Genomic DNA, 23,872 nt, shown 5'->3' with positions numbered 1-23,872 from the left:
GCAACTGTAGTATGCCTGTTGTGCAGAGTCCCGAAGTCAGCAGGTTTTCAAGGATTCTCTGGCAGGACATCAAATTTCAGGAGATAATCCTATATTTTACCAATACCAAAAATTTCCAAGTGAGGATTACTAGGATTTAATTCTATTTAGTCATGTAACCTCTTTTCTGAAGACATACTGCTGAGGGAGTAAGATTTGCTTCTGACCAGCAGGGTTTTATGCAAATGGTCAGAGAACACACAGTAACCCCAGTATAATGGAATCTTTGAATCTCTTGTTAAGAACACAATATTAATATGTGACCAGGATAAACTAAACGTAAAAGCCAGCTCTGTCATATAGTAAATAACTGTGTTTCATCACTATATTTTGTCCATATTTCAATTTTCAGCATTAAGTTTATAAGTGAGGTCACAGGTATGACCATGTTCTTAAAATGTTATTGTTTTTCACAAATGATTTCATGCTCCATTGAAGCTAAAATAAAGGTCAATAAAACATGCCGTTATATTTTATAATATATGTCAAGAAAATAACATTTTCCTAGTGCTTCTGGAAATTGAATGTAAAAACCACATAGTCATATGTAAAATCATATTGGCACTGCCTTCTAATAAATTGAATTGTAATTGGGGTGGTTTCTTTTTTAATTATCAGAGCTGCTTAATTCTTAGAAGAACAGCAGTTGGCCATCTCCGTGGTGACTTCACCTTTTTAGCAGGCATCATTGTTGGGGCGCAGAATGCCCCTCCAGAAGCTATTCAGAACTTGCTGACATCAGCCATCATTCATGAGCACTTGCTTTGTTTAGTGATGGTGCTAATATGAAGAGACACGTGAAGTAGCTTGGTTTATGGAAGAGGGCAGTGGAGGCATGGTGCTGTGAAAACATCCCCCACACACTAATGGCTCATTCACACAGAAAACAAGCAACAGCCTTCAGTCCCTCCACAAAGCTTAACGAGAACAAACTGACTCAAGGACCCAGAAGCAGCAGCGTTCAGAATCACTGCTAGCTTGTTCACACAAACTCTCTGCTTACATTTACTCAGGATACACATTGTCAATTGCAGCAATAGATTGCCAAGGGAAGTCTTTAAGCTGATTCTCTCTGGGCCTTGTGAATGAAATGCTTACTATTTCTTGGGTTGTGTGTGCCCCGGGGTGAAGATCACTTTTCAAGTGTGCCATGTAACAAAGTGATTTGCAGGCCCAGAATCACTTTGGTCCCAGTAAGGGAGGTTGTTGACAATATGCCACACTGTGATTTCTGGTCTTTACTTTTTTTGGATCCATTTAGGGAAGTTCAGAATTTTAGAATGAAAATACATAAAGTTATAGTCAGCTCTGGCTGGTTGTTTTCAAAAACCAGATGGCTTTAAAAGAGATGATCAAATCCATTCTTTAAAAGTCATTTTTAAAAAGCAGGCATGTGATTCCACTATATATATATATATATATATATATATATATATATTCTGTATGTGTACCTTAACCCCTTATTTTTCAGATTTTTTTAAAGGGAATGGGTATTTCATACTGCTAGATTTTCCAAATAACTCTAGTTAATCCATTTATGTACCAGACTGTAATTTTCTAGGGTTTTTTTAATTTCATTTTAACCATTTTGGATGGAAATTATTCCAAAAAGCATTTTGCATTTCATAGGCTTCTTACAAGATTCTTTAGAGTGTAATTCACACATGACCTGAAATAGTCTTTGTGAATGAGAGTTTTATACTGTATTTTATTTTTTTTTAAGATTTTATTTATTCATTTGAGAGAGAGAGAGAGCACAAACAGGGGGAGGGGCAGACAAAGAGGGAAAACCAGACTCCCTGTTGAGCAAGGAACCTGATGCTGGGCTCCATCCCAGTACCCTGAGATCATGACCTGAGCCAAACACAGCCACTTAACTGACTGAGCCACCCAGGCACCCCTTTATGCTGTATTTTAATTTAGTGACAACATCTGAAATGATTTAGTGGGAGGATTATTGATGGTACTATCAGGTGTTGATTTTTTTCTCTCCCATCACTGATAACATTGAATGGTTAGTTCCTACTGTTGTAACATAATACAGTACAGTAACAGTATTGTACAGTATTGTTTACAGTAACATGGAATTTGGGTCATGTATATCTAGCTCAAAACCAAATTCATGAAGACTTGGACAAGTAACAGAATTTTCTCATCAATAAAATGAGGAGAATAGTATCAGCCTCTAAGGATTGTTGGGAGTCTTAAATGAAAACATGCCTGCAAATTCCTGAGCAGAAAGCCTACCCACAGTGGGCATAGAGTGTATATGGTAACTCTCCCCATCTCCTTGATGGACCTGTAATTACATGATATATCACCTTAGGTGCTAAAAGTCTTCTTTAATGCTTACATACTTGTGCTGTGAAACAAAATCCATATTAATAAACTGTTGCTTTAGTTCTCTCTCATCACCCTCTTTTCTTACTTGCATTTTCTAATTTGTGGAGGTCAGGGAAAACAGCTACTTATATTTGGGAGGAGCCATCTCAATGGGACAATAGATGGACATGTTAAAGAAAAAACCTCAAAGCATTCACTTAGGTGGATGAATTTCATATATACCTTGGTTTTTAAAAAGTATATTCTGGATCTTCAGGCATGTCTCAAATAGTTGCTAGATTTATGAAGCATCACTAGAAGGCATACAGTCTACCCACACTCAGAAGGTACAACTCCATTCCATAGATATCCTGGACTCGCCCTGGCCAAATAAGGACTTAATAGGTGTTGATATAATTAGCAATTTATGGTGATTACAAAATGTCCCTGCTGAGTCTGTGAGTGTACCCCAGGACATGGCCTCCCCCCTCCACAGTACAGCATGTTGCTGGACACCATGCATGAAGAAGTATGCCCTGCCCTGCCCCTCCTTCCCTTCACTCCAGTACACATTCTATTCTACGAAATGCTAAAATGCTACAACCCACATTCAGTCTGTGTTTGTAATGCATCCTCTTCTGTTCCCTCACATATGGTAGGCTGAAACAATTACATAATGAGACATATTATCAGGGCATAACTGTCAAAAATGAAGAGACTGAGCTGTGAATACATATTACCCACTTATTAGCCATGCTGCTCCTGTATTCTTGAATCTATACCTTACTCCTGACTTTCAGATTTTACATTCATCCCCCCCCAATTGCCTGTATAACAAAATGATACAGCACTAATAATGTTCAGAAAAAGATTTATAAAGTCAAAGGCAAATTAAACTTTAAAGTAGTGTTTCTTATCATATTTGTGCCGTAGTCTGGTAAAATCTACTGACTATTCAGAACATGTTTTAAAATTCATAAAAATAAAATATGTAGGGTACTGAAGGACACCAATTATATTGAAATACTGTTAAAGAGTCACTGACCCGTGTTAAGAATGTTGCCCTAATACGACTCAATTTGGGTTATTTCATTCAATTTCTTCCCTCTGAAGTATCTCTTCTGTGCTATTTTAAATATGAGAATATCAAATATGGCAGATTCTCTTGCCTCTCTTACCCCCATAGAGTCATTTGGAAAGACGTATTAACTCTTTCAAAAATGTATGTTTTTTCCCCTGAACAAAATCAATCTCTTCCTCAGGATAGATGCATACTTCTGAATACCAGGATGTTAGGAGGTCTCAGTACCATCTATGGATAACTCTCACAGATAGAGCTATTTCTGACCTGGATCTACAGGTCTGGTTGCAATTTGTGCATTCCTATGTATTACTCTCCTTTTTTTCCCCCTTAATATTCAAAAAGTCCAACCAGGATGCAATGACTGCACATAATATTAATCTGTTAAATGCTCATTTCTTTTATGATAAGATTATTTGGAAACTTCAGTACTTCAGGATTAATAACAAGCTGTTGATGATAATGTTACAGTACACAAAGGTGGTGAGGCTCTATGGTTGAGAACACTGTTTTCCTCGGGGATACATATGCTGAAGAATGAAGAACATCATGCCTTTCAGGTCACTGTGATGCCATTTAGCATTTATAGTGACAGTACTAACATGAAAATTTCAATGGCCTAATTAATTGTTTCTCTTAAGCAGATGTTGGCACTTTAAAGGTCCAGATAGTATATATTTTAGGCTTTGTGGGCTATATGGTCTCTGTTCCAACTACTCTGCCCCTGTAGTGTGAAAGCACAGATAAAACCTAACCGAATGTGGCTGTGCTCCCATCAAAACTAAATTATGAACACTAAAATTTTAATTTCATATAATCTTCAGATGTCACAGTCTATTATTCTTTTTAAATTCTTTCCACTTTGTAAATGTGTAAAAACCATTCTTAACTAACAATCCATACAAAAACAAGCAGCCAACCAGACTTGGTCCGTGGGCTGTAGCTTGCTACTTCAATTCTTATGTATGAAATCTGTAGCCAGGTAGCAAACCAATTAAGTAGGTTTATCTGATTGGTTATGACATCCCAGTGGGACCTGCATGTAAAATAATTTCAGCTAGAATATGAAGTGAGGAAGTCTTTGATGTTTTTAGATGATACTACATATAGAAACAAAATTCAAAATTATATAGATGGAAATTATCTTTGAAATCAATCAGGATCTAGCTCTCAAGGGCAATATGTAAGAAGCATAAATTTTACACAAACATTGGAAAATATTATATTTTAAAATGTGGATATGTTATGGAAGCAAATTTGTGCAACACAAATTTAGAGGTTTTTAAAAAAATTTCCCATAATACCTAATTAAAGGAATACGGCATTAATATACCTTTACTGGAGTTAGAAAATATTCCACTATTTCTTTGTGTTATCAAGAACGTGAAAATTTGAAAACCTGTCTTCTAAATCTGTAAGAAATATATTCATTAGTATTAATGGTAGAATTGATTTTCGGGGCATTTTTGCAGGGAGAAAAACAAAGACAAATTAAAAGAAAGAAAAAAATCAGGAGGAGGGTGGTAGACAGCAGCAATATGGTGTGGGTATAGACAATCCCTGTGATTCATGGAAAAGTTCGGGCTCACAGATTAACTGTCATGAAAAAGTGTTTTATATCTTGTAGAATAGTTCCCATCAACCAGATCATTACAAGATTAGCCCAAAATTTCTCCTATTTAGGAATCATGCAGTTGCAAAATATGTAATACTTCATATGAACTTCAATGTTGTTGTTGTTGTTGTTGCTTTATAAATATCACCAGACACACATCTGGGGTTTTAGTGCTTGCCACAGAGTAGTTTTCTGGTTGACATATATCTAAGAAATGCGTATATTAACACCCAGGCTATAGAGCCAAGTACATTTTAGTGTGGGCTACAGCTGAAAGAATATGTTTCCATTCCTTGTCCATCTGTTCTTGGCAACATAAATTTAAACTAGAAACACAGAATAAGTTTCATGAGAAATAAGTCTAAATAGGGTTTAGAACAGCAAGGTGAATGCTCTAAGTTATTATGACTTGTTAACATCTGATTTTGTAGCTAGAATGTTCTGTTGGAGAAATCTCATGCTACAGCTATAGCTTAAAGTTTAAAAAAATAATAGTTGGGGTTTTTCAAAAGCAGCTCATTAAAAAGAAATACAGTGGCTTGGTCACACTTTCTGCTTTAAGGGCTTATATTTGCCAATGATCATAAGCCTAACAAACTTCGAGATTTCAGAGTGCTTATTTACCATACACTTGAACTACATTAAAAATGGATCATACACATTTGTGAGCTCCATGCTAAAATAGATTCATTAGTGGGGAATGAGGGTTTTCCATACAAAATGGAGTCTATACAAAACATACATACTTGCTTGTTTTTCTGCAATTCCAGCCTCAGCTATGACCAGCTATTGGGTTATTATCTTGTAAAATCATCATGCCCTCCCACTATGTGCTAAAATCTCCAGCTCTTTCTGCTACTAAAATAATATAAACTATTTATTTGCACTTGAAAATACGTGGGAATGCTAAAATATAAAGGGACCATATATATACACCTAGAATTTTGCCTCCCTCTCAAGGATCCAGGCACTCTGAGTTAAATAGGTAAGCTGTGTAGGGGCTGTGTGTCAGGGCTGGGCTCTGTGGAATTCCTCTGGTGTGAGCACAACTTCTGCTTCTGGCTGAGCAAAAGTCTTCAAGTTGGGAAGGAACCTTGAAGCTCATACAAACCAACCTCTTTCCCTGTACAAGAAGCATTTATATGATGTTTAAGTATCTCTTTTTTATATGGTTGATTTATCAAACATAATGTAGCAGTTTTGTGCCAAAGCCATTGGGTTCAAATTTTGGCTCTGTGATTTCCTAAGTATGTTAATATGAATAAATTCATATTTCTCTAGGGCTCAGATTCTCTATTCTGTAAAAGGGAATAATCATATTTACCTTCAATCGGTTTTAAAGGGAAGCAAATGAGATGATGTAAAGTGATTAGTCCAGTGACAGGGTAAACACTGATCAAGCAAGAGCTATTATTATTAGCCTCTTTCTACTGTCCTCTGTTAAAAAAAAATAATTGCACTATGCTAATTATCTAGGTGGCTCCCAAATAGTATTTCAGTCCCTATTTCTTATCATCAGAAAAACATCTCAAGAAACTAATATTTTTTCTTGAACTTCTGCACAAAGTTGCCTATGACTATGGACAAGTCACTCAATGATTTAGAGACTCAATCTTCTTATCTCTAAAATGAGAAACTTTAATTCCATGAGCTCTAGGGTCTTTTGTTCGAGTAATTTAAAAAATCATGTTTGACAGCATATTTTCATTCTTTATTTATAGTGTTGAAATGTGTATTTGCTGCCAAATGTATAAGCGTTCCATATATACATGTGGAATAACATTAAGTTTGTTGATGTTAAAAAACTACTGGTATATTTTTTGGCATTATTTGGCTCTGAATTCATTCTTCCCATTTTGTTTTAGATCAAGCTGACAGCAGATCTTTTCCCACAGCACCTCGAGGTTTAGTTAAACTGAGAGCTTTAGACGTGGGCCATCTTTTCATTACTTTCAGAATCCAAGACAAGCTTTCTTTGTCAAGTAGCTTTCATTTTTCATCTTCATAATAACTAATGGCATTAAATTGTGCACATATGGATCTACACTGCAACTTACAAGGCTTCTGTTTTCTTTCAGATCTGAGTGATCAGCTGCTGGAGGTGGTCGGCTTGGAAGGAGCCATGGAGATGGGACAAATATACACAGGTCTGAAAAGTGCTGGGAGGCGGCTGGCTCAGTGCTCCTCTGTGCTCATCAGGTAGTTGTTTTTGTACAGTTGAGAAAGGGGAGGGTGATATGATATAAGTACAAGCTAATTAAAACTATGCAGGGCTCTGATAACATTTATCCCATTTGTGGCTCAAATTATCAGTAATTAATATTGATATAGTTCCAAATAATGGGAATTGGCAGATTTTACAAAGTTGTGGTTAGCTATTACTTAGCAGGTTTATTGAAATTTGATATTCTCTTGTTCAGACCATAGATACAATTCTAACATATGAACTTCAGCCCCTCTAAAATGGTTCCCATAAAGCTTAGTTTGCTGAGGCGTGGAGGGTATCTACTGGGCATATTACCCAATGAAAACACTGTTGAGGCACCATTAACGTAAATTCTTTCATACTAAAGTGCACCATTGTTTCTATAAAATCAAATAATCAATTTATTGTAAAGTAAGGTTTTATATATATATATATATCACATTTAAACCTTTTCAAGAAACATTTTCCCAGAATTTTACCTTTGGGAAAAAAAAGGTCTACTTTGACCCCAAAGTGAAACCATGGGTTATATAACAGATATAATTGGTGTTATTTGTGTGAAAATGTTGGTACTGGAAAATCTGAGACATCAAACATCTTCCCTTCAGGTTTGTAATGTAGGCTTCCATGAAAACAAGGAGGCTCTTTTGTCTATAAGAATTCTGACTACATCATTAAACATACACTACCTCAAAATAAATAACAATTAAAATTAAAAAAAAAAACATAAACCGTACATTTTTCATTTGCCATCCATAATTTTTTAACACCGTCATATTTACCAGGAAGCTCTAAATAGTCCTGTGACCAAGGTACTTTCAGGGTACTCATTAATAGTCAAGAATTGAAGTCCCTTTCAGAAAAGATCAATTTAAAGCCAGCTCTTACCATATTTGCATTCCCTGGTCTCATTATCTTATATAATGTATTTCAGTATTATACTTAAAATGAAATATTTTCCTCCAGGACTAGCAAGTCTCTGCCAATGCAGATCGATGGAGAACCATGGATGCAGACCCCATGCACAGTGAGTACAGAATATTTGAAAGGCTATGTCACTTCATTTTTGCTTTCCAGATATCATGTACTTTTATAATTAACTAATAACATACTCCCATAACTAAATAACCACAACATCTAAGCTTTTGATCTATCACCAAGTACCTTTTTCTTTTTATTATTAATGTGACAGAGCTATTGCATTCAGGTTTGGGGCATTATATGCCCTTGGCAATGATTTAACTTTTGAATGTTTGTGTTAGTCTAAGTACAACTTTTAGATGCCATAATATAAACTCTGAAACTAGACAAAATTAATAAGGATTTTTAAATCTTTTTTGTACTTGTTTCAGAACTCCTTATGAGAAATTTATTTATGGGGCCTTCAGACATAAATCCCCCTGAATCATTACCCATCTGTTTGTTTGTTTGTTTGTTTGTTTGTTTGTTTGTTGTGTTTTTCCCATCTGTTCTTTTACCTCCATTTGGGGATTTGAGGGCGTCCTTCTCTGTAGGAAACTTCCTGCCATTGTTTTCTCCAGAATGAGATATCATTTAAGTCAGACATTTAGAACCCCCAAAATTCCAATTTCCATTTTTGTAGTGAATATTATTATATTTCAAAAATATGCTAGGCACTGTACTTGGCACCAAGAATAGAAACGTGATCAGCAATGTATACATCATGATCAATAATAGAACAGGTAATAGAACATGATCAATATTGTAATTGTTTTCAAGGAACTCCTATTCAGATAAGAGATTACATATATAAATAAAAGCAGATGTATCATAAATGTAACTTCAGACTACAAGAGTTATGAAAAATTTTTGTTGTTGCTATAAGTGTTGGTAGTGATGATGGTAGTGGTGATGGTGGTGGTGACGGTGGTTGGGATGAACTGGTGGAGGTGCTATCAATGATGTAGTGATGGTGGTTGTGGTGGTGGTGACAATGGTTGTCAAATAGTTTGCCTGATTCTACACTGATGAAAAGTGGTAAGGTAGAAGTTAAAATGCAAGCAATCTGCACTCTTCATGATTACTCCCCACCATGTATCTCAACCAGAAAACGTCCGGGCCATCCTTGTGATGTTCCTGCTGGAGTGACTTCTGGTAAATCACTTACTGCCTTCCTCCAACTTTAAAGAGTCTATGTCTATGAAAATCGAATTAGTATTTTAGAATAATTTTTAGCCTATTTTACACAAGCACTTCTGAAGATAGTTTTGTTAACTTATCTTTCAATTAGTAACAGGATATTTGGCTACTGATGATCATGATCTATAAAAATTTAAATGAATAATAACTTTATATAACTTATATTTCATTTTATCTCCTTTAAACTCTCTTATTCCTTTAAAACATTTATTCCAGTCTATAGTGGGCCAAGAGCTGTACTAGACTATGGCTCATTATTGTCATTTCACATTCTGGCATACTCTACTTTTTCTAGAACCACATGGAGTTCTGAACTTTAAATTTCACGTTAAATGAAGAGAGTATTTAGTCTTCATAGCATTGGTATGGTTTAACTAAAGAATGTTCTTTGTTTCAATTGAATAGCAAAATGTTTTTTCACACAGAACATAAGAACTGATAGAATGTTAAAATTCTTTGCTGAATTTAAATATCCATTAGCTGATATCCAATTTATGAAGGAATTGCTTTAGATATAATGTTAGAACACAGCAGAAGTTTTGTTTTTCTTTAAGTATAATATATTAAATAGAAAGGCAGATGATAAGTGGGTCTTGATTCTTACATCAATTAATAATTTTTAAAAATAACGTAATGTAAGTACTGGATGGAGATCAACAGTGGTAATGGCTACACAACAGTTAATGTACTTAATACCGTGAAACTGTATACTTTAAAAATGGTGAAAATGTTAAATTTTCTGTTACATATATTTTACCACAATAAAAAGAAAATTGAAAAAAACTAAGGTTATATTTACTTAGAAATTTTACAAATCCAGAGTTAAGATATCACGAAAAGCCAAACCAAAGAGCTTAAAACTTCCAATATATACTTAATAATTATATTTATGACTTTTTAAATTAGCTCACTGTAAAGTAGCCAATAGAAATGTGTAAGTACTCTTATGTTCACATTTTCATAATAGTCACTGAGACTATTTTAGCCATATAACTATTGGCCATGTTAACAAGTGCATCAAATAGAGACAATTAATTGCAGAAGACTTTATATTGAAATAGTTCAAGAAGACCTTTCTTTAGGCTAGATTCCAGAGCCTATTTTTCCCTTTTTGTCTTCTTCCTTCCATAATTCTTCTTCTTGAGCATGTCAAGCATACTGATTCTGTTATCAATATGTTTCTATCATGGGGATGGAAAAAAAAGAGCAGCTTGGGAAGGAAGGAAGAGGAGAGAACAGTTAAATATGAGAGACAATAGACCAGGTCACATTTCATTTTGTATCCATTCATTACAAGTGATTGGTGCCCAATAAAGTTCTGCTCAGTTAGGAGTAACCTTACTAAGCCTCAAATTCAATATACCTGAAATGGATTCATCACCTGCCTCCCTCTTTTTCCTCCTTGCTAACAAATACTGACTTCTTAACATTCCAAAATTCTTGCTCCTCCCTTTGCCATACTGACTTAGTGAAACCAGTATGTGCCCATTTCCTAAGCTAGGAATCTGAGAGGCATTCTAAACTTCTCTCAAAACTCTCAAATTCAAATGCCATGTCCACCTACCAATACAACATCTTTCTGGAATATTTTCCTTTCTTTCATTCCCACTACCACTTTCCTAGATTTCACCCACTTCATTTCTCTCACACTCTTGGCAATAACCATATCAGTCCTGCCCCATCTCCATTTTTTCCCCTTTAAATCCTTCCTTTACCTTTCTACTAGAAGGATCATGATAAAATACTAAGCTCACCATGATATTCTTCTACTTAAAATCACTTAATTTCTTTCTGATAAAATATAATCTGAATCAGGCTTCCTATTTCACCAATATCATCCTTTACTTCTTTTTAATCTCTTCATACACTTCCCTCATGTCCAAATAAGCTTTTCTTCTTCTTTAGTTGAGTCACACAACCTAGCCTGGGACTCATTTCATGCTGTCTGTCCTCTCTAATAAAGCCTTTCCTGAGCAATGCCACTTCCCCTACCCCATCTCTAACCCCAGCTAGTCTGAAAGCCCAGCCTCAGTGCATCATACTTGTATCAAAGCACTAATGATATTGCATTGAAATTATGAGCTTATCTGCCATCTCCTTGATAGGCATAGGGTTATTGAGGTCATGTGCCATGATTTTGATGATCTTTATACCCCTGGAAGCATAGCACTGTGCCTTACACATAATTACACTGCCAATGCCAAGTGCATTTTGAGTTTGTGAATTTCTTAAATACTTCTTGAGGTAGTATAACAATTTTAAAAAATGCTTTCTACTAAACCTTCTTTCACTGAACATAATGTAGGTTGGCTAGCAATTCATTCACATATTTTTCATATATAAATACATGTAAAAGTTATTTTGAGTTATCTTTATTCACTACATTCTCAAAGCAAAGAATTTTAATGTATCAAAGAAGAAATACATCCTTAACCTTCAAAACTTTAATCTTTCTGTTTCTTGTTATGGTATAGTTAAGATTCTTTGGGCCACTTCTCTCTGCATTATCAATTATGTATTTATTTTACATATTATAAAGATTGTATTCTGTTAATACTTTGAAATATGAATAGTCATGTGAGTCATTACTTGTGATACTTTTATGAAAATAATGCCAAAGAGGTTGTAATGCTATATCACTTCGGGGGCTTCACCTATGATTGAGATGAAGGAATTCTTGAAATTCTCTTCTGTGTGGTACAGAACGGGAAGGAAGTCATGAACAGATCATAAGCTAAATGGTGAAATGACCATGGATAAAACATGAAGACTTCTCAAAAGGGTAGCTGAAGTCAAAGCAACTTCTGGAAAGCATTTACATGTATTTTAGTCTTTCTTTGCTTTTTTTTTTTTTTTTTTTTTTTACTTACCTCTCAGCACCCTAAACCCACTTGCCCAATCTCATCTTCCAAAGTTGAATACCTTCAACACACAACTCAGCTCTGACCCGGTCCTCAGCCAATTCCCACCAAATCTGGTTGTCTTGTTGCCTTCAGCTTGATCCCTAGTATTTCTGAGGCAGACACTTGGCCATCTAGTGTCCTAAGAGCAATTATCTCCCCCTGTCCCATTTCTACTGGGTAGGCCATTCTTTGAGATGCTATTTTTTTTACTTGAATGTCAGTTTTCTCCCCTGGCACTAGCATCTACTTGATTCAGACACTGGCTACTTGCCTAGCCTTTGCTTTAACCCTCCTTTAGGAAGACTATCTTTTTCCTATTGCTCTAGATGCTGCAGTTATCTGAAGCTTATTTTAATTTTGACTTGTTTTTGCTAAGAGAATATATCCAGCACAACTTTAAATGCAAAGTCTTTAAAAAGCAGAACAGTGTTCTTTTGTCCATTAAATTTTTATTTTGTATGTTGTCTGTTGTTGTAATTATTAAAAATAATCATAATTTAAGAGTATTATTTAGTCTGAAATTATTTGCTAAATACACATTAATCTCAGACGATTAAGATAGAAAATGAAAAATTTTTTAAACTAAAATTTTTCCAGTTCTAGAAATTTAGTGTCAACTAGATGAAGGCTGATAGAAGACATTTGGATGTCCTGGAAACGACGTTTGGAAGTTTGGAGGAAACCATGTTAACAATGCCTAACATGTATTAAATGCTTACCACCAACCAGTTTCTGTTCTGTATGTTTATATTTATTATTTATTTAATCCTCACAAAAGTCCTAAGAAGTTAGTAAGGTTATTACAATCCCCATATGATACATTAAACACAAACAAATAAACACAAACGATCCAGATAAATCAAGCCAGTTTTCCAAGGCCACACAGTAAGAGGTAGAGCAGGTCATTGGGCTCAAATGCCTTTTTTCTTAATTATGATGCTTTGCTGCCTCGCTCATTCACTCTTTTGGCCCTTAATGTAGCTCTAATATTAGTAATCAATGACAACTCTATCATTTATAACAGAATTCAAATTGTTTTCAGCTTATTTACATTTTTCTCTTAATATATTATCTTTTGCTTCCCAGTGTAGCCAAGGCCATCCATCACATCGCTACCAAGATGTCTACTGAATGACAATGATCATTTTACTCCTGGATGTCAGTGTTCAGTGCCTCCTTATCTCACACAGAATAAAGTTCAGAATCCTTGCAGTGGCATTAAATAATTCTCCCAAGGCTGCCATGCTTCATAGGGACCATCTCTTAGGAGCTTTCTACTCCTACCTATTAATTTTGAGCCTAAAATCCCCATTTCCTATTTTATGTTTTAGTAATAAACTCATTCTTCTGGCCTCCAACAAATCTGTGGTTTCTTCCAGCACTTCTGTAGGATGGACCCATGGTTGGCATTTCTTTCAGTCAACTTATGGTTTATTATTTTGATATACTTACTTTTCCATTTTATTCAGATTGCCTGAATTAATTATTCTGTCCTGTTGGGATATATGTATTTTTATAATTTACTACAAATTCTTTCTGAAAGGCAATGAGATATAAATACATATAAACTAAAAATAAAATAAAATTCCTTCTTCAAAGCCAAGCCTAGCAGCAATTTCCTCATGAAGCCTTTTTAACTCCCCATCTGTCTGAAATATTTGTCTTATCCTTTGTACTTCTGTGGCTCTCTGTTGATATCTTCTTAATGCCATGGCAATGCACAGCCTTGTATTTCGGCTATGCATGTATGTATCCCACTCTTCTGACTTAATTGTAAGTATTTTAAGATTCATCCTTAGTTCCCCTTCATATCTCACATAGTGTCTTTTACATAATGTGGTTTCTGATGAGATATCCACAGTCATTTGAATCATTGCTTCACAATATGTAATGCATCATTTTCTCAGGCTGCTTTTTTTTTTTTTTTGTCTTTGTCTTTATTTTTCAGTACTTTGATTTTGATGAGTTTGGGCATGGATTTATTTGTATTTATTCTGTTTTAGTTTCTCTGAGCTTCATGAACCTTTAAGTTTATGGCTTTGCCAAGTTAGAGTTTTCAGCCATTATTTCTTCAGATATTAGTTTAAGCACCACACTCTCTCTTTTCCTTCTGAAATTCTGATGACTTGTTTATGATACTTTATGTATTAATTGTAGATCTCTGAGTCTGATATATTGTTTTATTTCCTCATTGTTCTTTCTGTTTTTCATACTGGATAAAGTTTATTTACCTATATTCAAGTTCACTGACTTTTTCCTCTTTTATCTCCATTCTGTTCTTGAGCCCAATAAAGTAATCTTTGTTTTACTTCAGTCATTGTATTTTTCAGTCACAAATTTCAAACTGGTTCCTCTTTTTAATATCCTATATTTCTCAGCCAATAGTTTCTAGCTTTCATTTCAGGAGTATCAATCATTACTTCTTGAAGAATGGTTTATGAGCTCCTCTACGGACTTATGTGACAACTCTAACACTTGGATCATCTCAGGTTTTGCATCTTTGGCTGTCTTTCCCCTTGCGCATTTTTGAGATTTTCCTGGATCATCATATGTTGAGAAATTTAGAATTGTATATTGAACATTTGAAATATCATGTTATGAAATTCTGGGTTTTGCTTAATTCTTATGGAGAATGTTGATTTGTCATTGTTGTTGCTATTTTAGCAGGTCATTGATTCAGTTAGGTTCAGATCACAAATCCTGAGCTGCTTCCTGTGAGTTTTGTTTCCAATGTTAGTTCAACTTTCTAGGTCTTCACAGTGTTATTCAGATTCATTCTACGTGTACAAGATCCATAGGCTGGTATGGAACCTGGATGGTGGTCTACCCCCAGTTTTTTTCTTTAGGTTGTCAGTATGCTTCTTAAGGACAAATCTGTGTGTACGCAGGAGGTTGTATGAAACTTTAAGGAATAGCTTTTTTGTGCTCTCCCTCTCCTCCAAGATCTTTGGCTAGGATATGTGAGGGGAGGGGGGGAACTCATCTTGGTTCCTTGGCACATTCTGCTCTTAACTTTCTTCTCCAGTCTACCTACTACCATCTGCTTTCAGCATCCTCAGATAGCTGTTCTATGTGTCCTATGTAGGATTTATAGTTGCCATTAAGGGAAGAGACAGGGTGGAGTTTGCTTACTTCTTGACTAGAACTTAAACTGTCACCACTCTCCTTAGGTGTTATTGTGTATGGCTATTTTAAAATTCATCTGAAAAAAAAAATTTTAAATGAAATAAATAAAATCCATCTGAATTGTCCTCATCAGGTTGGCATGTTATTGGTCAGATTGTTTATCTGCCAACATGGAAACTTCCCAGCATAATCTCCATTTCCATATTCCTTCCACACAAAAAAATGTTAAGTCTAAGAAATGCACTAAACCTTGAGTCTTAAATCTTATTTATTGAGAAAACTTCATAAATTATTTTTTCCATTCTTGTGTCCTGCATTAAGTAGTTAAGAAAGCATTTACCTTGTCTGATTGAAAATATTGGATCAAAAAGTTACAGTTTTCTACTTAAAGGTAAGGATAAAGTTTTAGGTGTTTCTCTAGGCTAGGAATGATGTGGATGACTACATGAGTTAATTTTTTTAGATTACTTTGTAGGAGAACATATATTAAGACTACTGCAAATAAGTTATGTGGCTGTATGGGAGTTATGTGGCTGTATGGGAGGCTATGGAGACTATGGAGATGTGATTGGTTAAATGTCTAACTAAGGTCACCAAGCAAAAAAGTTATAAGATTGGGTCTGTTCCTAACTTGTTTTTCTACTCCCAAACTGGTCATAAGGTGATTAAGCTTGTCTGCCTAAGGATAAAAAGTTCAGAGAAGAAATACAATGTCTCTGAAGCTTTCTGTAATGCATAATATTGAGTAAAGGAGTCTAAGTGTAAAACAAGCAGCTAGGCAATAAGATTTCTTGACACTTTGACTTTCTCTAGCAGCTGTAACCACAGCAAACAGTGTAGGACACTTGTTTTGAGAAGCAAAATAAACCTTTTTAAGAAAAGATTGTTTAATGGCTCTTTCAACCTACTCATAAAGTTAAATACCATGACAATCTTTTCTATGTGGGAATACTATTTAAAGGAGCATTTCACATAATGTTATATTAGAAAATGTAATGGCGGATCCCTGGGTGGCACAGCGGTTTGGCGCCTGCCTTTGGCCCAGGGCGCGATCCTGGAGACCCTGGATCGAATCCCACATCGGGCTCCCGGTGCATGAAGCCTGCTTCTCCCTCTGCCTGTGTCTCTGCCTCTCTCTCTCTCTCTCTCTCTCTGTGACTATCATAAATAAATAAAAATTAAAAAAAAAAGAAAATGTAATGGTATTGGAGGGAATGCTCTTCTCTATAGTTTATATGCTTATACCTCTCTTGATTGCTACAGATATAACAAATATGGGTATAGGCAAACTGTGCATGGACCTGGATTTCCTGACCAGAATGTACTAAAGCCTAACTATAAACAGTACATGAGAATACTTATGAAGAGAATGGGGCAAATTTAGGAAGTAGGAAAATAGCTGAAACCTACTTATCTCTATGGTAGATGGATCCCCTTATACCTACCACCTAAATTAACTTATCACAGACCTGGAAACAAAAAAATTGATTAGAGGTGAAATAGTTTTACCATTCTTTATTATAGAATCACAACCATCTTATTAAAACTTCTTTATATTAGCTTTCTATCTGAAACCCATTCTAAAGATTAATATGTTAAAGGTTATTTTGAACAAGCTAATATCTACAACTGAAATAGTAAACTTTTCTAGCACCTTAGCAGGAATTCAGTGTAGTCTAGGGTTAAAAATATTTTTCACTCCTTAAAAGCAATGTTATATGGGATTTCTAAAAGGAGGGAAAGGGAAAAAAAAAAAAAAACTACTTAGGAAGATTACCCATGCAAAATAAGTATATGCCAATGGTTAGAAAACAAGAATAAAGGCCAGAGTCCAAGGTTTCATATTTGTTATATTAGTGACCACTACACTTCAGACAATTACTTAATTTTCTTGAAACTATTTCCTTATTCCTAAAATCAGCTATCTACAAATCTCAAGGTAGTATTGAAGAGTTGTTAAAAATTACTGTACATCATATTTTGCAACAGTATTAATTATTTTATGGTGTATATTAAGTATTGTTATATTTAATAATGCACTTGGATTTACTTCTTTTTTATTGTTTAAACTAGCTTCCATGTTATCTTAAGCCATACAGGGAAAAAAGTTAAACCAATGTTATTTTATGATGGGACAAAATTTGATATCTTTTTGAGATTTGGCCGTAGTGTTATAGAAAATGTAGCAAACACTTTTTTTTATTTTCCCATAATCATTTATTGATAAACTTATATCGGAAAAAGATATCATTTCCCCATAACATTTAGCATCTTTAATTATGATCTAAAAGGAAAATTATATTAAAACTCATCCAAATAGAATGGTGCTATGAAAGTTATCTGCAGATTTACGTAACTCTTGAATCTCCCAAGACTCATGCGTTAAATAGATTAACTTTAAATAGTATTAAATAATATTTAACGCACCAGGTTGACTTTTTTTAGAAATTATTCTTGTTTTGAAAATTTAATAAAATACTTTCTCATTAAAAATGATGCAGCTATTGTAACTCGACGCTTGCTGACTTTGTAAACACACTGTTTTAAAGTAATCTTAAACTGCTCTAATGGCTTTGTTTAGAAAGGGATGGGCAAAGCATAGTGATGAAAGAACATGCATAGTTTTAGTGATAGGAGAAAAGGGGTAACCTATTAATTATTAGTAGGAAAATGCTTAACCAGTATACATAGATATTGAATATTTTCTTAGTGTGCCTGGAAATTGCATTTTGTCTAGTATTTAAATACACAATAGGAGTGTTAAAGAAGGAAATACCATCATTTGTTATTTAATGAGTCTAAATGTAGATACTTTGAAGAATAGAAAATTAACTAACAATATCATACCATCTTAAAATATATTTGAGTAAGCAGACTGCTTTTGTAGAAGATATATTTTTTAAGGTGTGATAGTGAGACTCCAAATGCAGTTAAATAAAACATAAACTAAAAGCATCTTTTACTTAAGATTTCAATGGTAACTGCTTTTGCATAAATTTGCATTTCCAAGCCTTTATTTTTTTTTTCAAAGACTGGCATGTTAATGTTTAGTTGGGCATTATTTTGTGTGTTCCCCTGTTACTTATGCATTAATTAGTTTTGTTTACCTGTGCATAATTTTTCCTAATTTCACAACAGTTGTTGTTTTTGTAATTGACAATGCAATTTACTGCATGTGTGCATTCTGGCCCCCAAACAAGAATGTTAAGGTGTAAAGCACCAATCTCTTCATTTCAGATTGTTAAAAAAAAAGGATTGGTTGTGACTAATTTCCAATTAATTTGCAGTGGTTATGGGGAACAAAACAATTGTACCTACTAATTAAATTTTAAAATATTCCAAAGTGTCATCTTTGGGTGTCTGTGGAATATATAATTTCCATTTTGGTTCATTGCTGGATCTGTAACACCCATGAGCTTGACAGCTCTATTAATTTAAAGGCTCAGTAATACCTATTAGTACAAAACATGAAAAAAAATACCATTAATCATTTATTTTAATTTTGCAGCTCTGTCATTTTCTCAGTATGTTTTAAAATTATGATGACACCATAAGGTGCACAAATCGACCTGGGTGAAGGGGAAACGGATCACACTACTTAGGAGAGATACTGAAGTACATTATTAGAGCTTAATTAATGCCAAACTGATTAGATTTGATTGCATTTTGCACTAAAATATTTTAAACAATTTTTTCTTACCATATTATATTTTTTAAAAGTTACCCAAATATTAAATATTATGTTTATGGTTGGACTTAGCTTTTTTGTACTTTTCTATCTACATTCTACCTAAATACTATGAAATAATCATAAATTGTTCTTTCTTTTTTTCATATTGAAATCTGAATTAATCTAGTTTTTAGTTTAAACTTAGAAAAGTTTGTTTCACTTCAGTTGATAATGTCTCTCATATTCATATGCTTTGATAATAACTCAAACCCAAAATTGGACACAATGTCCAAAACCCAAATTGGATACAATGTCCAAAAACATAAAGGAAGAAAAGTTGAAATAAGAAATATACTAAGAATGCAATACCTTACACATGTCTATTGATGTGATCCAGGATTGTTAAACATGCTAAAAATGGTCAAATTGTATGCACTTAGACTTTTGTCATTAGATTTTAAGAGGACTAATAGTTATTTTATTTATATATACATCTAGTTCAAAATTGAAGACATCATTTAGAATGGGTAATTATTAGTGTCTCCTAGTTGATGGGCATCATCAAACTAATACACAGACTTGACTTCTTTCCAGAACACTTAGAGGTCTCCCTTCTGGTAGATACAAACTATGGAATCACAAGGCCTACTTTGTCTCCCACATTTGCCTTGGGTTCATATCTTATCCAGCTGTTCATTTCCTTTGACTTTATTATTAAAATTTAAAAATATAGCTAACATATTCTAAGTTTTTTAGGAAACATACTGTAGTGTTGAAAGTTTTAAGAGTAATGAACAGAGAACAGGGTCCAGTGTTTCATAGAGATAGTCACTGGATGGCTTACCCATTTCAAACAGAAATTTGAATATAAAAAAATTCATAATAAACATACACTAAGTATAATGTAATAGTATTTGTTTATTTTCTTGGATATCTAGAACATAATCGCACATATTTCATTTGAGAAGACTTTAAAAAAAATTTTTGTATATTGTTTTAATTGGAGTTTGATTTGCCAACATATAGTATAACACCCAGTGTTCATCTCATCAAGTGCCTCCCTCAGTGCCCGTCACCCAGTCATCCCAACCCCCAACCCACTTCCACTTCCACTACTCCTTGTTCGTTCCCAGAATTAGGAGTCTCTCCTGTTCTGTCACCCTCTCTGATATTTCCCACTCATTTTCTCTCCTTTCTCTTATAATCCCTTTCACTATTTTTTATATTCCCCAAACGAATGAAACCAAGACTTTAAAAATTAAAAAAAAAAAATGTTAACATATCACGTTGTTTATACACATGACACAATTCCATGGGTTGAATTAAATGGATATTATTAAAGATGATTTAAATAAAAGAATACAACTATTTCATCTAAGCCAAATCAAGAATATTAGCAAATCATTTTTCCATTTCTTCAACAAATATTTATTGAATTCCTTCTCTATGAAGTTTCTGATATTTTGTCCTAGTGTTAAAATGGAGACAAAACAAAATAAAACATACAAGACCATGGCTTCACACAAAACTTCAGTAATGATGAGGAGGTCTGTGAGTGAAAGGTTTGTGGTACTATCAGCTGTGATACTATGATATTATTAGAGGGTATCATAGAGGGATTTGACCTCATCAAAGGAGGTCTAAGAAGACTTTCAAAGAAGCTCAAAATAGGCCTAAAGGACGGGGAGTATATAGCTAAGCATAAAAAGAAGGAAGAGTGTCCTATGCAGAGGGAACTACATAAGGAAGGAGGGAGCATGTGTACAGGGATCTGAAAGATGACATGATGGATGTGGAACAGAAGGAAAGGAGGTGTGAATCAAGGCTGGATATTCAGTGGGAGTCAGATCTGCAGGACCTTGACACTCACAGGAAGGATAGTTAGCTTTAGTCTAAGAATCAAGTGGAACTATAAATAGAGTTTAAGCAAGAGAACAATGTGATCAGATGTGCATGCTGATAAGATCATTCTGGGTGGGAAATGGATTGGAAGGGAAGGCAATAACCAGTGAGGAAACTTCTGCAATTGCTTAGGCCTTAAAGTGGTGGAGGTAGAAAGACAAAAAGTTAAGAGATACAGAAAATATTTTAGGGATAATATTGATCAGAATTAGTAATGGATTGGTTATGGGTGTTAAGAAGATACCACAGGTGATCCAGATAGCTGGCCTGAACAACTGAATGAATGATGGAACAATTCATTAAAATAGGAGAATCTGGAAACAATCAAGTTATTTCCTCTCTATCCAATTTAACTCAACTAAATTATGCCCCCTAATCAATGGCCTAGGACATTGTTATGAATGTCAATTATTATTACACTGTGGGACAGCAATTTTTTTTGAAGATTTTATTTATTTTTTCATGAGAGACACAGATAGAGGCAGAGACATGGGTAGTAGAGGGAAAAACAGGCTTCCATCTGGGAGCCCAATGGGAGACTCAATCCCAGGACTCTGGGATCACACCCTAAACTGAAGGCAGATGCTCAACCACTGAGACATCCAGGCATCCCTAGGATGGCAATTTTTTATGGATGTCAAAATGCTCATTGGATTACCTTGAAATAGTTTAACATTGATGAGAAACTCTTTCAGATCAATGCCATGATGCTCCAAATAGTCAAAGGGTACAGCTGCATCTGGGAATTGGGTCATTAAAGAGGTTTGATCTTACATATCATCAGTATGAGCTTATTGGTCTCCCTTGGTTTAAAAAAAAAAAAAATTCTGTGGGCTAGTAAATGCCTCACATGGATTTTTTTTCTGGTATTTTCTTTGGGTGGAAATGGAGCCTGGAATGTCACTGGAATCCTCCCAGGTGCTTCTGGCCTCCTCAGAGAGAAGGCAGATGGCCGTAATATGCGATCTCATAATGCCACCCAAGGAATCCTGAAAGCATTGTTATTTCAGAAGGGGGTGAAGAAAATGTGTTTTCCACTGTTCTATATATAATTACACTAAAAATAACGGATAATATTTATTAAGCACTTATATGTAATGCACAGCCTCATTTGTTACTTGTAGTGGTCCTATAAAGTAGGTGTACTGTTCTCCTCTTTTAATAAATAGATACTGAGGCTCAAAAATGTGAGATCTTAGGGCACTTGGGTAGCTCAGTTGGTTAGCATTCCACTCTTGATTTCATCTCTGGTCATGATCTCAGGGCTGTGAGATCGAACCCCATGTCCAGCTCTGCACTAGGCATGAAGTCTGCTTAAGATTCTCTCTTCCTCTGCCTCTGCCCCTCCTCTCTTCTCTCTTCTCTCTCTCTCTCTCTTTCTCTCTCTCTCCCTCTCTCTTTAAAAAAAAAAAAAAAAAGAGATCCTCTTGCCGGTGGCTAGGCTGACACTCAAACTCTTGCCTCCTGTCCCAAGTCCATGATTTTAACCCTTTAGCTGTGTGAAAAAACCACATAGGAAAGGACATACAAAATATTATTTATTAAGAAAAATATAGTCACAAGTTGTGAATATTATGAATATTCTCTGGCTATAGTCAATGAAGGAAATTTTTTTTTTAAGATTTTATTCATTCATTCATGAGAGACACAGAGAGAGAGAGAGAGAGAGAGAGGCAGAGACACCGGCAGAAGGGGAAGCAGGCTCCATGCAGGGAGCCAGACGTGGGCCTCTATCCCAGGTCTCCAGGATCAGGCCCTGGGCGGAAGGTGGCGCTAAACCACTGAGCCACCCTGGCTGCCCTGAGGGGAATTTTTTTCTGTTGTTATGTTCTGTTTTTATTTTTGTTTATTTTTTGTTTGCTATTTTGTTTTTTTTTTGTTTTTTTTCCACATGACCAAAGGTTTGGAGAGGTCCTGGGAAAAGAAAAACAGTTAATAGGTTAAGGTTGTGGGGTATAATCTCTCTATAGAGATATGGAAATCATAAAAAGGTTTTTTAAAATGCTGCTGACCTTCCCTGACAACCAATTTATAACCATAAAATATTTTGGAAAGGACAGCCAAATTTATATCTTAAAAGAGATTTCAAATCCAGGTATAAGTATTTCCTTCCTAATGTAGCCAAAGAGCCTGTCACTTGCAAGAAAAAGTTTCTCTTTTCTCATTACTATGCATATTTAAAATTGCTGTGAATTTCATCAGTGAGTAAATGTCTTAAACCCATTTTTTAAAGATTTTATTGTAAATCTTTACAACAATTTTTCTGAATTTGTTGTTAGATCAAAGACTTTAACATTAAACTTGGCTATTACTATCATTCCAGAAAATAATGACTGGAATCATAAAGAAGCTGGCATAGAGATTTTAGAAAATTGTTATGTTTCCATTGCTTTGCTTTTTGGCAGTTACCGACCTGAAAAATTTAGCATGCTCCTTATTCCCGCTGTCATATGGCTCAGCTACATGCATGAATTCAAAATGGTTTCCATTATTGGAAGGACACCACCATCTTATTCCAGAACCAAGCTAGGTAGCTTTTAATGTTCCAGATAACTTCAAAATTAAGCTTTCCCCACAGATATTTTATGGCATTTATTTTGCTCTGAAAACTCCATTCATTTCTAAGGTAGCTGAATAAATCCAGTGATAGTAAACTCTTAAAGAAAAGAAGCAGGAAAAGAGCATTTTGTTGGCTAGATACAGGGAGAAAATATTAAAAGGAAAATACTACCTGCTGAGGTACTTTCTAAGAATTACAGTATTACTAAGTCTACCTTGGTTCAAAGCAATAGAGATTATACATGTGAGCTGAGCCAAACGTGATCAGTTGATACATTACCCAAATTGA

At 34.7% G+C, this 23,872-nt stretch overlaps 1 protein-coding gene across 7 annotated transcripts in view; it reads left to right on the top strand.

Annotated features, from left to right (window-relative positions):
• The window catches only part of DGKB (diacylglycerol kinase beta), a 695,350-nt gene that overhangs the window by 649,331 nt on the left and 22,147 nt on the right, over window positions 1-23,872 (top strand). For all 7 annotated transcript variants that reach the window (XM_025464249.3, XM_025464247.3, XM_025464246.3 and 4 more), the window contains 2 exons: window positions 7,136-7,256; window positions 8,230-8,290. In XM_025464249.3, coding sequence (XP_025320034.1) covers window positions 7,136-7,256; window positions 8,230-8,290 — 182 coding nt within the window. The remainder of the gene's footprint in view (window positions 1-7,135; window positions 7,257-8,229; window positions 8,291-23,872) is intronic.

Source organism: Canis lupus, chromosome 14, assembly GCF_003254725.2.
Source record: "Canis lupus dingo isolate Sandy chromosome 14, ASM325472v2, whole genome shotgun sequence".
Classification (NCBI taxonomy): Eukaryota; Metazoa; Chordata; class Mammalia; order Carnivora; family Canidae; genus Canis; species Canis lupus.
This window is presented reverse-complemented; position numbering and strand designations above follow the sequence as displayed.